We start from the raw sequence: 16,558 nt of genomic DNA on the forward strand, positions 1-16,558 counted from the left end.
ACGCCAGGGAAGCTGGCTGGGCAGACACAGCTGGAAGAAGAGGGGGCAGTGTGTTAGTGTTTATATAAGCTGTGTGTGAACTGAGGAGATGTCACTCTGCCACCCACAGAATATGCACCCACCCACAGAATATGCACCCGTGGGGCTGGATGGAATCCCTCTCATGCGACTGTTTACCAAGGCCTGAGGCTCCAGGTCTACCTGAGGGAAACAGGATTGTTGCTTTCCCCCTCCCCAGTTTCCTGCTTTGCATTTTTTTAAAAAATGGAGTTGGCTGTTGGAAATGCCTGGAGGGTTTTCACAGCAATTACCCTAAACAGTTAGGTGGTGTCTATTAGTTGAGAATGATTGCTTTTTTCCCCCTCAAAAAGAAAACAATATGTCACTGTTTAAACACCAAAAAGGGCTTCACTGCTTGCTCCTAGAAGAGGTTCTTGAGGTTTAAGCATGGGCAGAATTCCTCCAAAGGGCCCTACCTGGCTGCATTCAATGGCCTGAGTAGCTCTAACAGTGGCCTGGCCGGAGCCCCTTGACCGAGGTGAGGTATGAGGCATGTGCCTTCTCGAAGGGCTGCCTCATTCCTCCCATGGTCCCCACAGCAGGTCTGAGCCTGTGCGCCTCTCAGAGCAAAGGACACAGTGCCGTCCCCACCCATCCGATCCTCAGTCCTCAAACAATGAGATCCAGGCAAGGGCTCTCGTCTGACCTCGGTTGGTGAAAGTCTGGTCACAGCAGGGTCCCTCCCAGTCCCAGACAAGGACTTACCTTACTCTGCTTCCTGTCCAGATAGAACTGGTGCTGGCTAATGGCCATAGCCCAGATGGACTTGATCAACGCCGGACACGCGTACCACGTGTGTACTGCAATGCCACTGTGCCCGAACGTCCTCCTCGTCACAGATGCCCTGCAAAAGCACGAATCAGAAGGGTCGACCACGTTTCTGTGTATAATGAAGAACTCCACTGACCGGTCAACAGCTTTTCCTGGGCACCACTGGGTCCTAAATACCCTGATGTGAAGGTGACAGATGAGCAGGCACATGTGCTTGCTTTGGGACACTGGTAGCAAAGGCCATCTTCTTATCTCTTTTGAATAAAAATTTTATCCAAGGCGTACCACAGGATGATTTGATACACACAGACACAGTGAAATGATTCCTACAGGCAACCTAATAACATGTCACATTTCTCATACAGTTACCACTTTCGGTGTGATGGGAACACCTGAAATCTGCCCTTGTCGAATTTCCAGGACACGATACAGAATCAGTAACTGTAGTCACCACACTGTCCATTAGCTCTCTAGACTTATTCACATACATAACTGCAACGCTAGTGCCCTTTTCCAACACGTCCTCCCTCCCCCCACCTTCCCACGCCGGGTAACCACCGTTCTACTTCCTGCTGCTATGAACTTCACTTTAGATTCTACTTATAAGTGAGATCATGCAGTTTTTCTTCTGTTTTTGGCTTATTTCACTTAGCATAATGTCCTCCAGGTTCACCCATGTTGTTACAAACAGCAGAACCTCCTCCTTTTTTAAGGCTGAATAATACTCCATGGTATAAAAATACCACAGTTTCTTTATCATTCGTCTGTCAACAGACACAAGCTGTTTCCATATGTTGGCTGCTGTGATAATGCCAATCTTCTGATTTACTGGCTCCTTAATGTTAGAATGCGCCACGCCTCTGCTTGTCTGTGGTAAGACGGGGCATTCTAGGTCACTGGATGGCCCTTGCTGGTCTTTGGCTCCTGGCGTTGGGCCAAGGCTAACTCCAGAGACAGGAAAGCCTTGGGGCAATGTCCTTCACTGAGCAGATAATGCCGCCTGTGGTGAAGGGGGAGCCAGTCCTGGTCTGATCTCATCCTGTTGCACAGCCTGTGGGAGGTTCTGAGGGGATTGGGACTCCTTATATTGCTCTCGCTCCATATTCCTTGAAAGAGTTGGTCATCGATTTCTCAAATGCACACAGAGGGCAGATAGGATATAAAGAAGCAGGAGTGGGCAGGCAGACAGAAATGAGCTCAGCCAGCCCCTTCCAATACCCTGCTGCACGTGTACATGTATGGAGAAGACATGGAGTACATATATGTATGGAAATGAGACTTTAAAAATTAAAGTGGGAACACAGGCCCGACATAACTCAACGTGGCAGTGGCATCGGGGGAGAAAGAGCTGTACAACCTCGTCCTCAGGGGAGTGCATTTATTACAGCAGTGTCTGCACGCTCGGCGCACAGGGCAAGGCGACAGGACAGTGGGTGGGGTCTGAAGAAAATGTGCGTTTTCAAGATTAGAGTATCTAATTTGAAGGAAACTTGAGGTAGTCAGGACTTATGAATAATCACATTTTCTTTTTCACGACACACTTTCCCTTGAAGAAAATTTAAAGCCGCTCCCACCACCTTCCCTCGGGGGCTAACATTTAACAGTAGGTCTTCTTCAGACCCAATTCAAATCTGGTGGTTAGTCGGTGATACTGATTTCAGGCAGGGTATTTCTTCCTTCGGTTAGAATAGAAGTTAAGAGAAAATGCCAGTGCATGAGAGACAGTTGATGGCAATGGAAAAGGAGCTGGTGAGAGTGAGGAGGACACCCCCAGTTACCTGTAAATTTATAAAGAAACTGATCTGAATGCCTCTTTTGGCTTCCATAGCAACAATGGCTGCTCCTGAGAGTAAATACATTTTTTTTCTCCCAGTAAAGCAGAATTAGAAAGGAAAAGGAGCTTGCTATCTATTTTAGTGAAAGCGGTGAGCGTTGTACCAGGCTAGGCGCTTACACTTTCCAGGTAAAGTGAGTGAGGCTGAGTAAAAACACTTCGGGTCTGAGTGGTCCCAGGCTAGCCAAAGAGCATCTAATCAGACACTGAGAGCCTTTCTCCTGTCTCCTGTCTCCCGTCGCATCATTAATTTATATCTTCCCTACACGGTTCCCTTCAGCCTCTTCAAGGCCACCCACATTTCTGTTTCACCTAAACCTTAGAAACTGCCTGTTTTCCAGGCCTAGAGAACCACACAAACGCAGTGGGTGTTGAGTTGGGCGCATGCACAGGGGAATAAATCCCACTGCATCTTCTGTGATCCCCTGTGCTAACACTTCAGGAAGCACCCTGTGCCCCGAGTTAGCTCCTTGTCCCAACATGTCCCATGGACAACATCTCATATCTTCACGACAAGTTCTCCCCTGGACTTCCATCCTGTTACTTTGGTTCTGACTTCCTTCCTGGTTTGGGGGAGGGGCTAACCTTTGAACCTTCCCAAAATCCAGTCACATTTGTCCTCCCTGCTCAAAACAAACAAGGACACAGCAACAGGATGACCGCTGAATTTAAGGAGTACCATGAGGCCGTGCAGAGCCCCTACTGAAGGCAGAGACTGGGCTTACAGCTTAGGCTCTGCCACTAACCTGAAGCAATTCTCTTTGTCCGCCCCGTGGATTTGGAAAAGATATCTCTAAAGCTGCGGTGGACTTGGGCTTCCAGCTCTGACATCGATGACGACACCTCCCTGGCCTCTCTTGGTCTCCTCTGACCCTTCCTGTTTGCCTCGGGCCGGAGAGGCTGTTTTCCTCTAGGGGCTGTGACCCTGCTCTCTGCTCAGGCTGCCTCGGGCTCCTCAAGGTCTCTTCCCCTCCTGACACACCTTTGTCCCCCTGAGGGCGCACCTCGAGCTTTAAACCCTGGGAGGTTCTGCTCAGATCTCTCCTTCTCAGGAAGCCTCTCCGGCCAGCTCGGCCTCGGGTAGCCTTGAGCATTTATGCTTCTGCCATCTGGGCGTTGGCGCTGCTGCCCTGTGTACAGCATAGCAGTACGGTGTGTGAGCTCTGACGTCAGACTCCTGGGTTTGAATCCTGCCTCCACCACGTACTAGCTACTTACAACCCAGAACAGGTGACTCTGATTCTCTGTGCCTCAGTTCCCCAGAAGTAGGATGGAACACTAGGGCACCTACTTCCTGGGGTTACAGGGAGGACCCGAAGTGATTCATGCAAAAAAGTATTGAGAAAAGGGCTTGCACGTGGTGAACACACAATAAATATTACGTTCCTTCTTCTGCCTGTCTCTCCAAATGTGCCAGAAGTTCTTTAAGGGCGGTGGGCCCTGTTCTTATTGCCCAAACACAGAAGCTATCCAGCAAGTATGTGACTGATTGCTTTCATTTAATAGGCAAAGGCCCACCTAATAGTATTCAGTGAGGTTTGGACCTTTCCTATATCTTTGGGCCTTGGGGAAGGGAACTTAGTATTATATCAGAGATACGACACTAGACTCAGAGAGAAAATGAAAATACACACCCACCCACACATGCAAGGATCTGTTCAAGATGCCCGAGCTAGCAGAATTCCCAGCAGAGCACAGACATGAAGGCGGCCGAGCCCTCAAGCTCAGCCCCTTACACTATCCTGTCTCTAGCTTTTTTCTGACAAGCACCCCCTCTCTGCATCTGACACAGTGTGGCAACACTCACTTCATTTCACTCTTTTCACATAAGTTTCCCCTTCTTTAGCACTACTAAGACTGGTCTGGCCCAGTTCACCTGGACAAATAGCAGTACATTCCATCCTGGCTGGACTATTATTTGTAGTGTCTCTCACTCTCCCCACCACTCGCCTGCACAAGTGCATTCCTGCTGTGCAGAGGCAGGGTCTCCGGACTCTAAGACCCTTCTTAGGACCCTGAGAATGCTGGGCAAGTTGTTCTTCTGCACAATGCTATAGCCTCCACCTGACTGCAAGGACCAGACTCTCAGACGCTCTCCGTCTACTCATCCTGTAGTGACTGTGGGGCGTGGGGTAAGCTCTTCCCCTACCCAAGGGGCTGTTTCACACAGATTGCACAACCAGGCAAGCAGCTCGGAAGCCTTCCTGGTTATCACCAGCTGCAGGACCCAGGCTGGTGTGTAAGCCTGGGCCCCTGGCCGGGTGATGCCTCCCTTGCGGCCTCAGCTCTCCAGGAGGCACAGCGCAGCGGCTTGTTCTGAGTGCGCAGAGGCCATGTGCGAGGGGAGCGGGTGCCAGCTCCTCGTTCCTGGGCCAGGGCCGGGGCAGGGATGGCACCTAAAGTCCACATTTGCTTCTTCATGGAGTCTGACCTTTCTTCTGTCTCCCTAGACTGCCTTCTACTTGCTGTAAATCTGTTTTTTAGACTTACACAAAGCAATTTGCTCTTAGGAGTCAGGCTTGATTTTAGGGAATTTTGCTTCTGTTTCTGGGCTGCCTGAACTCCAGGACTGCTAGCAGACAAAGGGAGGAAAAGCAGCGGGTGCGTACTGCCCCAGAACCTTCCACGCAGGGCCCGCCGCAGTGCAAAGCAGCACCCTATTGTTCAGCATCTGACTTAGCATTGATTTGTACGCTAGCGCTGCCTGACAGGCGATGTGACGTGGAGAGAAAAGCAACTGTATTTCTTTCACATCCAGCCACAAGGCTAACACTCTAACATTACTGCTCCCAGAATCAACAATTTAGCACTTTGGGTGTGCAGCGTCCTACCAGACTCATTCTCAGAAGCTCTGACAAAACCATCCTTCAGACGCTCCTCAGGCAAAAGCTTCCTAAACGGACTCAGTCTGCTGCTGCTGGCTCAGTTTGGTGTTGGTTATGAAGAGCTACCAATCTTCCCTAAAATGCCCCCGGCATGTAAAGTCAACTCCACACACACGAGCAACTAACATGTGTGGGTAGATGAGATGACCGTGGAACGGCTAACTTCACACACACACGAACCCCCCGCATGTGTCAACACACACGGTACGAAACAAAGCTTCACTGTCTGATTCCAACTCTGTTCTCCATGGCCACCCACCCTCTCCCCGCCAAAATGAACAGCAACAATGACAGCACAAAAATAGGGCCATAAATAATATGCCGGGTGGGCCATGCCCTCCCAGAAGTAAAGGATTTTCCTAGCTTACCTGCGTGGGTCATGAACTTCCACAGAAAACTTCTTTTCTCTGAAATACAGGTTTTCCAACTGCCTCCACTGGAATATCTGCACAGAAAACAATGCAGTTTACATTGAGGAGTGCTTCCCGGCCGCCTCAGTCCTCTCCTTGCTGCTGAACTCCCACAGCTGGTCGTTTCCTTAGCAAAGCAGAGACTGCACAGTTGTTTTCGCCTCCTCTGCCTCTGGCTTCTCTCACTCACACACACACACACACACACACACACACACACGCCGCTCTCCAGTTCAAAACCTGGCAACGTGGGTGTGGATTTTCCTGCAGGTTTCTGGACGGGAACAAAACAAGTTCTTTTCAAGTTGTTGCCGGCTGCTTTGCCTTTGTTGAGTTCTCCAAGACAGTTCCCAGCTCTGCAGACTTTTCCCTCCAAGCAGAGGGGAGGGGGCGAGGACCGAGAGGGGGCAGGCTGGCGGGAGGGGCAGAGGGGCCAGCACAGAGCCGCTCAGGAGGAAGCAGTAGCCATCTGTGAGAGGGCTGCCCTAGGCTTCCTCCCTCCAGTGCTGAAATGGGAAGGCGCTCAAATTCCCAGCCTCCCATCGGGACTCGACTTCCTGCCACTAATGTGTAAGAGCTCGGACTCACCCCGGTGATTCGGCAGCTCAGGAAGCCTGCCTGAGAAGGGCGGGGGCTGCCTTGACCTTATTTCAGGCTAGGCAACTCAAGATAACAACGTGAGCCTGTCAAGCCCCTGCTTCTCTCTGCAGCACAAAGCCAGCCCAGGGTCCTGCAGCAGGGGCTCTAGCGGGAGGGGTGAGAAGGGGAGTGAAGGGGGTTCTGAAAAGTGGGCAGTAAAATGAGCTCCCCAGGGGCCCCCCTCAGGCCCCGGTGGGCATTCTTCCTTCCAAGGGAGAACCCCTTAACTAAGAAGCTGACTTCGGGGACTGGGAGTGATTAAGGCTGCAGCATTGCTAGGGTGTGGGGAGGCTTGCCTTTCATAGAAAGAAAAAGAAAGTTACTTACCCCTCTGGGAAATGTCAGAAGAGGTTAAAGTTATGCACATGTTATTTATATCTGATTCACACTGCACCCCTTCTATATATTTAGAATTTGAATTTACTTTGTGAAAGAAGAGTACAGCAGGGATCCTCTGCTTGTCTGCCCAGGCTCCTCCCAGCAGCATCTGCTTTTCAGGGTGTCACCCTAGACCCACAGTCCTGTCATCTGGGGCTTCTGACCCTCCCTGGCCTACTCATGGCTTCTCCTTAAAGACCTGAGGGTAATTTCCCTGTGTCCCCTCAACCCCTCCCTCCAGGCCCAGGACTGCTAGTCACAGCTGGGCTGGAGGACTCCACCCCTCTGTCAAATGGCTGGAATAAAAACAGTTTCTAGAATGACTGCATTCTTTTCTCTTCAGAACCTGTTGGGCAGAATTTTATGATTGTTTTGTCCACACAATAAGGAGGAGGACCCCCATTCTCCTGTGTCACGGAGCCAGCTCCTTGGTCCACAGCTCAAAGCACACGTGACTCTGAAGCCAAGGGAAGCTGTAATTTTCTTTCTTCTTCAGGGGCAATTCCAAGTGGGTGGAGGGATGTTTCAAGGAAAGCAAGAGCCCAGAGCCCTGCCCTGGCTCAGACAGTTTCGTGGCAGGTCACAGCTGAAATGCCTCCTGAGGAGAACTCGCAGGACTCAGATGACAGGACCAAGTCTCGGGCTCGGTGCTGATGCCCTGTGGTGTTAACTAAACTCTCCTCCATGAAAGCCCTCACAGTTCCTCTGAGCCCCCCTTGTGAGACACTTACTGACGCTCCACTTGAACTTAGCCACAGCCAGAGAAGCACCAGAACCATTGGATTCCCTGACTCTGACCTCATAACCTGGCAGGAGCATCCGGTCCCAAGCGGCCAGCACTCATGTTCTGGAGTCTGACTCTGTCTGTTTGAATCTAGGTTTTCCTACATCCAAGCTGCCTGCTCTTCGGCAAGTGGTAGCACTTCCTTTAGCCTGTTTTCCCCTCTGTGAAATGGCACTAACGGCCCCTTCCAGGTACATCTCAGCAGCGACAGACCCTCCGCATGGCTTTGGCACAAGCTAAGCACCCCATGAACTAGATCTTATCATGATTCCTAACTGTTCTGACTCCTCCCAAATCCTGGGAAATAAAAGAATAGCTCAGAACCAAAATTACTCTTAAATTTCCCTGCTTAAGCTCTCAACTGGGGTTTAAGAAAATACAATTTGATTATTTATACACTAGAAACCTCCAAGGAAGTGTCCAATCATTCCCTGCCTCTTTCTCTCTCTCCCTGCTTTTGAGGACAAGGGTGGATGGATGATGGCTGGTCCCTGGGGGGACCCTCAGTGCCTGTGCTGCCCCCACCTTGGCCAGGACCATGGTCATGGGCGTGTGACCCCAGGGTCTGGAGCTCAGGAAGGGCCCCTTTCTGGTGTAGCACTCCGCTGTCACCACATTGAAATTCTCTGTAAGTCTGGATGAAGGGCCCTGCATTCTCATTCTGCACCAGGCCTGCAAACTATTCCCTGGTCCCCATCTTTGGTCCCTGCTGGTTCGGGTGCCACAGGCGCTATCCTGGGGTCAGCAGCATGTGTGGTAAGGCGCTCACTCTGCGTCTGCTGTCTCCACTCTATCAAGAGGAAAGTAAGGAAACCTGGTGCGGGCTTGCCTGCAAACACCTCCCTTGGGCCTTTTATCTGGAGCCCCTACTGCCTGCTGAAGGACCCTCCAGCCAACACTCAGAGCCACAGGCTCCCTCCCTGGCAGCTCCTCCCTCCCCCACTCCCTGCAAAACAGGACAAACTGGGGCTTCCCTTGCAGTGCTCCCCATGTGGTTGGTGCAGAGGGCCCCGCCTCAGCCTCCAGCCCAAACCACCTGGCTCTGCTGCCGGCCCTCCATCGGCCACTGCCACAGCTGCTGCTGCCACCCAGACTCCCGTCCTGGCCCCGTACCCTGGCCGCCTGGCTCTGGCTTCTCCCTAGGATGATGTCTGTAGACATTTTCTAACAGGGGCAGAGCCATGGCTCTGCTTCACATCTGCTCTAAGATGCGGTTTCAAAAACTATTTTTGCAAATGAAGTGCTAGGAAGAGAGGTGGGAGTGAGGTGACTGAATGCAGTTGTTCAGGACAGCATTGCTCTGGGACATTAGCAGGGTCCCAGGAACCAGGCACACTGGCGTAACCCTTTCTCCTCCCTCAAGGGGATGGGAGGGGCTGGGCAGCAGGATTCCAGGGCAGCCCGCTGCTGGTGTGCATCCAGGGGGCAGGCTACCAGCTGGTTGCCCCTGGCCGCAAGGGCACTGTCCCTTCACCAGGGCTGTGCATTTCTGCCCCTGAGCCCCACTGCTCGTACGTAGGCCCTGCCTGCTAAACCCTCCACTGAAGCTGGCTGGGGAACAACAACAAGCAAATAGAAGATGCTTGACCGTGACTCTCGGACAACAGGCTACAACAGTGCTGGTTTGGGGGCAGCACCTGATCATCTGTGTCACTTTAAGAGACTTCCTGGCTCAGTACAGCTGCTTCAGAACTCTGGCATGAGGCAAAGATGTCCATGTGCTTTGTGACTCCAAACAGAGACCCATCAGACACACACACGGTGATCACTGTGACTGTGCTAGTTCCTTAGGGTTTGGCGTAACTCCCATGGCAATTATGCCCAAGGAGCTAATTCAATTATGCCCAAGGAGCTAATTCAAAAATAAAATACATGGGTCGATTGATGACCGAGGATTTATTAATTAATAAATATTAAATCAAGGCCTTTCTAATACACTTCATTGGGGCACCTTTTTATTAAAGATTTTATTTATTTATTTATATACTTATTTATTTTCAGAGAGAGGGGAAGGGAGAGAGAAAGAGAGAGAGAGAAACATCGATTGGTTGTTTCTTGCTCACCCACAACTGGGGACCTGGCCTGCAACCTAGGCATGTGCCCTGACAAGGCATCGAACCGGTGACCTTCTGTTCACAGGCCAGTGCTCAATCCACTGAGCCACACCAGCCAGGGCTTCATTGGGGCATCTTTAAATGCTCTGTGAACATCCCTTCTTTGATCTTTTAGCATCCTGAGAAGAGTGAATGGGAAATTTTCTTCTTGAGGAAAATGAGGCCCAGAGAAACTAGGAGAAAGTGCCTAAGGCCACACAGCAAGTCAGTGAAGGAACCAGAAATAGGGGTCAAGGGCACCTGGCCCATTACTCTAACCTCCAACTATGTTCCTTTCCACACGGGTCACCGATTGGTGGGAAGAGGTCTTACTCACTAATGGCTAGTTAACCTTATGAGTAGAATGATTTTTACAAATGAGCAACAGTGTGACTGTAAGAAGTATAAAACCAAATCTGTTTAGTCCTCTAGAGTGACTTTTCTTCCCTTTTATGCTATAAGTGATGTTACTTCTTTCTCTTCTTACAGTTTCAGATTTCTCTAGTAGTCTATTCACAGGTGTCTTAATATTCAGTAATGCTCAAGAGAAGACTAACAACAAAAATCATAATTAAGAATAGCCTTAATCATTTGTGCTTGCCCTGATTAAAATGAAGAAACACCATTTGGAAGTGGTTTTAAGGAAACAGGGTTTGTCACCATTGTTGGGACGATGGCTGATACTAGACGTGGAGTCGTTATTTCTGACTCAGACTTCTGATTCCCAAGAAATCACAGATCTTCTACTTTCCCTTTTGGGGAGAAAATGTCCTAATGCATAAAATAGAAAATGGTTTCCCATGGACAGCAAACAAGAGTGGCTAATAAATGCCACTTTCAGCCCCAAGCGGGACAGGGTGCATGCAGACACCTAATGGGCAGGACCTGGTTAGCGGGTCCCATTAGCTGGTCTTCTGGATTCCCACATCCTGTGTACAGCTGCCGGCCAGAGCAGGAAAGGGCTAATGATACCCCCCCACACACACACACACACACCAGGGACAGACGAAGGAGCCCTGACTCCATGAGACTTCCTCCCTGAAAGTGTTTACTGAGTGCCAGGACAGCACGTGGGTGGTGGGAGAGCTTACAGAATGATGCAGAAACAAAGTCTTGAGAGGAAGCTCACTCTAGTGGCTTTGATTCTTGACTAGGACTTCAGGGAGTCCTGTCTTCCTCCTGTCCCTGAAGCTGAATCACCAAGTCTCTTAATGACCGCTCTCTGAGTAACTTCCTGCTTCTCCTAGAGAGACCATTATACAGAATGCCAGCAACCATCTGGTCTAGCCCCCTCCTTTTGCAGATAAAGAAAGCCCAGTGGAGAGAGGTTAAGGGACTAGCAGAGGTTAAATAAGTAACTGCTGTTGGGACCCACTCTTGTGACTTCTGTCCTGGGCTGTTTCTAACACACCAAGGAGTCCTGACAATGAGTGAGAACAAGGCTGTTTGAAGCTGATGATTAAGTAAATGATCACTTCTTCAAAGGCCCTTGGCAGTCTACATGATGCTGAATGCTTTTCAAATACCAGCAAGGAGTTGTCTTCTAAGAAGATTAGACTCATGGCCAGGAATAATGTCTGGGCTCAACTTCTTTATTTTACTTCTGCTCTGTTTGCTTTCTAGAAAGGTTGCCACTCACTACTTTCTGGGTATATTTATACCTTCAGTAAATAAAAAATGAGTTGCCATGAGGGCTATACCTTGAGGGCTACAGGACAAAAGGAGTAGGTGGAGTTTATTTAAAATGGAAATGCACCACAGGAAACCCAAGCCCATGTGCTCAGAGAACATTATCAGGTGAGCCCTGATGAGGTTCTGATATTACAGGAGAACTAATGCTAGGGAAAAACGAAAGCATGTATATATTTTTAGTGGGTTAACACCATATGTCAAACATTTTTATATCAGTCCCGTAGGCATGCAATATATTTTACTTTATACTTAAAGAAGAAAGAAGCAAGGCCTTGGAGTTTTAGGCAACATGTAATCCCCATCCCCCTTTCAATCACTCAAGCAGTGGTGTCTACTTTGTAGGAGCCTATGCTCATAGGAACAGGAAGGACATCATGTCTAATGCACATTTGTATTGTAAGAAGTTTGCAATCTAAATCTATTTCGGAAGATGCAACATCCACAAAGCAGATGGTACTCATGTAGTAATAACTTCCTAATGGAGTTTAAAATCATCTACAGTTAATTGAACAAGACACAAAGAAATGGAAAGATATTCTGTGCTCATGGATTGAAACAATTAACATTGTTAAAATGACAATGTTTCCTAAGGCAATCTATAGATTCAATGCAATCCTTATGAAAATCCTAAGAGCATTTTTCACAGAAATAGAATGAAAAATACTAAAATTTGTATGAAACCACAAAAGACCCCAAAAAGCCAAAGCAATCCATGGGGGCTGGGGGTGAGGGGTGGGGGCAGAGGTGTCATACTCTCCAATTTCAAACTGTACTACAAAGCTATAGTAATCAGAACAGTATAATACTGATTGACAGAAAAATAGACACACAGACCAATGGAACAGAATTGAGAGCCCAGAAATAAGCCCACACATATAGGACAAATAAGTGATGACAATGGAGCCAAGAATATATAACAGAAAAAGGAAAGTGTCGTGGATAAGGGGTACTGGGAAAACTGGACAGCCTCATGCAAAAAAAAAAAAAAAAAAGAAACTAGACCATGATCTTGCACAATACACAAAAATCAACTTAAAATGGATTAAAGACTTGAATGCGAGACCTTAAACTACAAAATAAATAGAAGAAAACATAGGTGCTAAGCTCCTGGACATCAGTCTTAGTGATGTTTTTGTGGATTTGACTTCAACAATGAGGAAACAAAAATAAGAATAAACAAATGGCACTACATCTAACCAAAAAGCACCTACACAGCAAAGGAAACCACCAACAAAACAAAAAGGCAATCGACCGAATGGGAGAAGATATTTGCTAATCATATATCCAGTGAGGAATTAACATTCAAATTATAACAAGAACTCATACGACTTGACAATAACAAAACAAACAACCTGATTTAAAAATGGGCAGAAGACTTGAATAGACATTTTCCCAAAAAAAGACATACCTATGGCCAATAGGCGACTGAATATTAGACATTATTAATTATTATGAAAATGCAAATCAAAACCACAATGAATTAGCACCTCCTATCTGATAGGGTGACTAATATAAAAAAGACAAGAAATAAGTGTTGGAGAAAAGGGAAACCTTGTGCACTGTTGGTGGGATTGTAAATCAGTGTGGCTAATATGGAAAACAGTCTGAAGATTCCTCAAAAAATTCAATTAGAACCACCACATGCTCCAGCTATTCCACTTCTGGCTATTTAGTCAAAGAATACAAAAACACTAATTTGAAAATATATATGCAACCCTATGTTTATTGCAGTATTATTTACAATAGTCAAGATATGGAAACAACCTAAGTGCCCAGTGATGGATGAATAGGGAAAGAAGATATGATATGCACACACACACAGGAAAAAAAGCTGCAAAAAACTTGGAGATGAAATCTTGCCATTTAAGTCGATGTGGATGGACCTTGAGGGTATTATGCTAGGTGAAATACATCAGAGACAAATATCATGATTTCACTCACATTTAGAATAAAAAACAAAATAGAACAAAAACAAGATGTAGACAACAGATGGGTGGTTATCAGAGGGGAAGGGGTGGGAGGAGGGTGAAATGGGTAAAAAGGGTCAAATGTATGGTGATGGTTGGAAACTAGACCCTGGGTGGTGAGCATGCTGTAGTGTATACAGATGCCAGTTTACAATGTTGTACACCTGAAGTTCACATACTGTTATTAACCAATGTTACCTCAATTTGAAAAAGTAAAAAACCACCTGTAGTTTCTGTATCAGGCTTTTAAAAATCTATAGAGTTGTCACACTCTCTTACTGAGATACCTCTGATGCTTTTGTCTTAGATAATCAATATTCATTCATCACTACTCTCCATCATTCAGTTCATCATTTTGAGGGGCAAGAACGCTGGCGTGGAAGTCAGGAGGCCTCAGTGACTGCCCTGACTTTGTAAGTCCCTCTGCTTCTCAGCTTCCTTTCCTGTAAAAGGAGGGCTGTGTGCGGGCATTCCCACATCCTGTGGATGGGTTGAAGGTCAGCACTGTAAATCCCCGCATGTCACACTGCTTCTCTTTGGAATTTAAAAAATCCAGTAGCTTGTCTTAGCACAATTCCTACTTGGGAGACAATGTAGACTAAGTCTGATTAAAAGCATGGTTTTCAAAGCCTCACTGTCTGCCACTTACTGGCTGTGCATCGTTGGCAATATAATTTGTGTTTTAGTCTTCTCACCTTTGAAATACTACCACCAATAACAAGTTTTGTTTTCATAGGGCTGCTGTATGAATGAATGAATATATATAAAGTGCTTAAAATGGTAGCTAGTATATTTATTTTTTATTTGTTATTATGTTCTTTCCCCTCCATCATTTATATGCAAGTATTCTTCTTAATGTAAAAAAATAAAATTCTGAACACTTTGAACATGTATCAGGCCAAAGTACAGGTCTGTGTAATTTTCTTTAAAAGATGGCTAACATGGTGTCACGGCATTTTAAAAAAATGTTCCCTGTTCACTGGATCGGTTGTAATGCAGCAGAGGCCCAGCCCAGCTTAGCGGTTACTGCTGCTGTTCGTGGGCCTCTCGGTCCCGCTTCTGAGTCAGTCGGCACCTGAGTCGGTTTTGACCATTTCCTGCTATAACTTCTAATCCCCAAACCTTCTCCCTGAGAAGAAAGTACCCAATGGCAATGCAGCTCAGTACACAGGGAATGGGTCATACTGGGAACCAGACAGGCCCCAACACTGGCCAACTATGCCCACAAACAATCCGCTTACAAAGCACGTGTGAGCATGCCCTCCCTTACCTGCACTGAAAGAGGGCTCCTGGCAACTGTCACCTCCTGAGAGGGGCACAACCCCGGCAAAGAAAACAATGGCTAATTCTTCTCCGCAGCCAGACCTAATGGGATCAAGATGCCCCTCTGGCCAGCTGCCTCCTCCTCACTGTCGGAGGACACGAGCTCTAAATTGATTTGGTTCATTCAGTGACAGACACCCAAAGCGCCGGGCCTTGACCCCTTTCATGGATGGCCTCTTTTTAACCCATCAAAAACCTTTTAGTGTTGGCCTGATGAGTCATTACTACCAGAGGAAAAAGGGCAAGAGGGTCGCCAAGGGTTAAACAGGCCTACAGAAAACATGTCATTTTATTTTTCCCCACTGGACTCAATTTCCTTTTCTTTTTCTCCTGGGAGGGCCTCTTTCTCTATATGATTTTATTCTGTGTACTTTGGCTTTTGTTGCAGAAAGACGTATAATAAAGCTTTGGCAAATGTAAAAACTTTACAAAGAAGTTGAAAGTATTTTTCCTTTCTTATCCTCCACATACTCCTGTCATTTCTTCTCTCCCCAGAGGGGCCGCTGGGGTGTGGACAAGGCTAGTGTTCGAACAGAGAAGCCGGCCAGGCAGCACCTCTGGGTCCAGCTGTGGGCTTTCTAGCCACGGGCACTGTGACCCAGTTGTGTGTGGCGTACCCTCTCTGTGCTCCAGGGTCCCCTTCAAAAAACATTTGAAAGCTAATTACACTTGCTATGACTATGTTAGTGGGAGGAGTCAAAGGAGGAGTTAATTCAAGGCATATCTGACATCTCTGAATTATGATAGGCCATGTCACCTGCAAGGGCAACTGGGATGCTGTAGGGGGTTTTGTTTTGACTACTTTGGAGGGCAGACTCTGAGGAAAGCATATGGGCTTTTTTTTTCTGTTTTTGTTTGTTTGTTTTGGGTAGGTGTTTTTTTTTTTTCTTTTAGCATGAGAGGCAATTTTCAGCTCTCTTACACCTGGCAGCTCTGTCAGAGGTGTGGCATCACAGTAAGTCTCCTGACTTCCCTGTGGAGGCATCTGACTCCACAGAAAACAGGGGCAGTGGGACAGAGAATGGGTTGGCAACTGGCGCTATGTGGAAACAAACATATATACTCATGACTAAAACCTGCACAATCAAACTAAGAAAAAAAAGATGAAATGACAAAACTCTACCCAATGGTATCCGTGTGAAACAAAGCTGAAAGAAATTAGGAAGCCTCGAGGCCCGGCGGGAATAACTGTTTGCCAGAGGCTTGCGTACACTTTAAAACAGCAGTGCTTCCCAGGCTGGCCCATCCTGGTCCTGCCGGGGAGGGCCCGGTCCTGCAGGTGTGGTTTCTGCGGGTACCGTGCTGGGAGGAGGCGGATGCCTGCCGCCAGGGCCCTCAGGGGTGAGCTCTAGCCACTCCTGGTTGGAGAGCAGCTCAGGGAGCATGGAGGCTGAGTGGGCACAGGGCCAGGGTTGGCAGCTGGCTTTTCAAGTCAGGCTGCTGCCGAAGACACTCATGGTCTTGCCGGCTGCTCTGCAGTGGCGGCTGCAGCCAACACAGAGGGGAACCTGGGGCCTGTCCCACCTCAGCCCTGACTTCCCACTGGAGGGTCTAACCCCAAAGCTGCCTGAAGGGCAGGAGGGGCCATCTCTGCAGGTTGGGCCCTGGTTGAATTTGGTGACTTCTCTCTCAAGATCCTCTCGCGAGGGCAACTGTGTATCTGCCCCACAATTCTGCCTTCCCAGAAAGAGAGATGAGGGCGTTTTCCAGAGGTAAGAATGC

General features: G+C 48.0%; 1 protein-coding gene across 12 annotated transcripts in view; it reads right to left on the reverse strand.

Annotated features, from left to right (window-relative positions):
- FRMD4A (FERM domain containing 4A) overlaps window positions 1–16,558 on the reverse strand; it is a 584,868-nt gene that overhangs the window by 62,356 nt on the left and 505,954 nt on the right. For all 12 annotated transcript variants that reach the window (XM_036023926.1, XM_036023890.1, XM_036023900.1 and 9 more), the window contains 2 exons: window positions 5,919–5,995; window positions 766–904 (listed from right to left, as the gene is read on the reverse strand). In XM_036023926.1, coding sequence (XP_035879819.1) covers window positions 766–904; window positions 5,919–5,995 — 216 coding nt within the window. The remainder of the gene's footprint in view (window positions 1–765; window positions 905–5,918; window positions 5,996–16,558) is intronic.

Source organism: Phyllostomus discolor, chromosome 1 (genome assembly GCF_004126475.2).
Source record: "Phyllostomus discolor isolate MPI-MPIP mPhyDis1 chromosome 1, mPhyDis1.pri.v3, whole genome shotgun sequence".
Taxonomy (NCBI): domain Eukaryota; kingdom Metazoa; phylum Chordata; class Mammalia; order Chiroptera; family Phyllostomidae; genus Phyllostomus; species Phyllostomus discolor.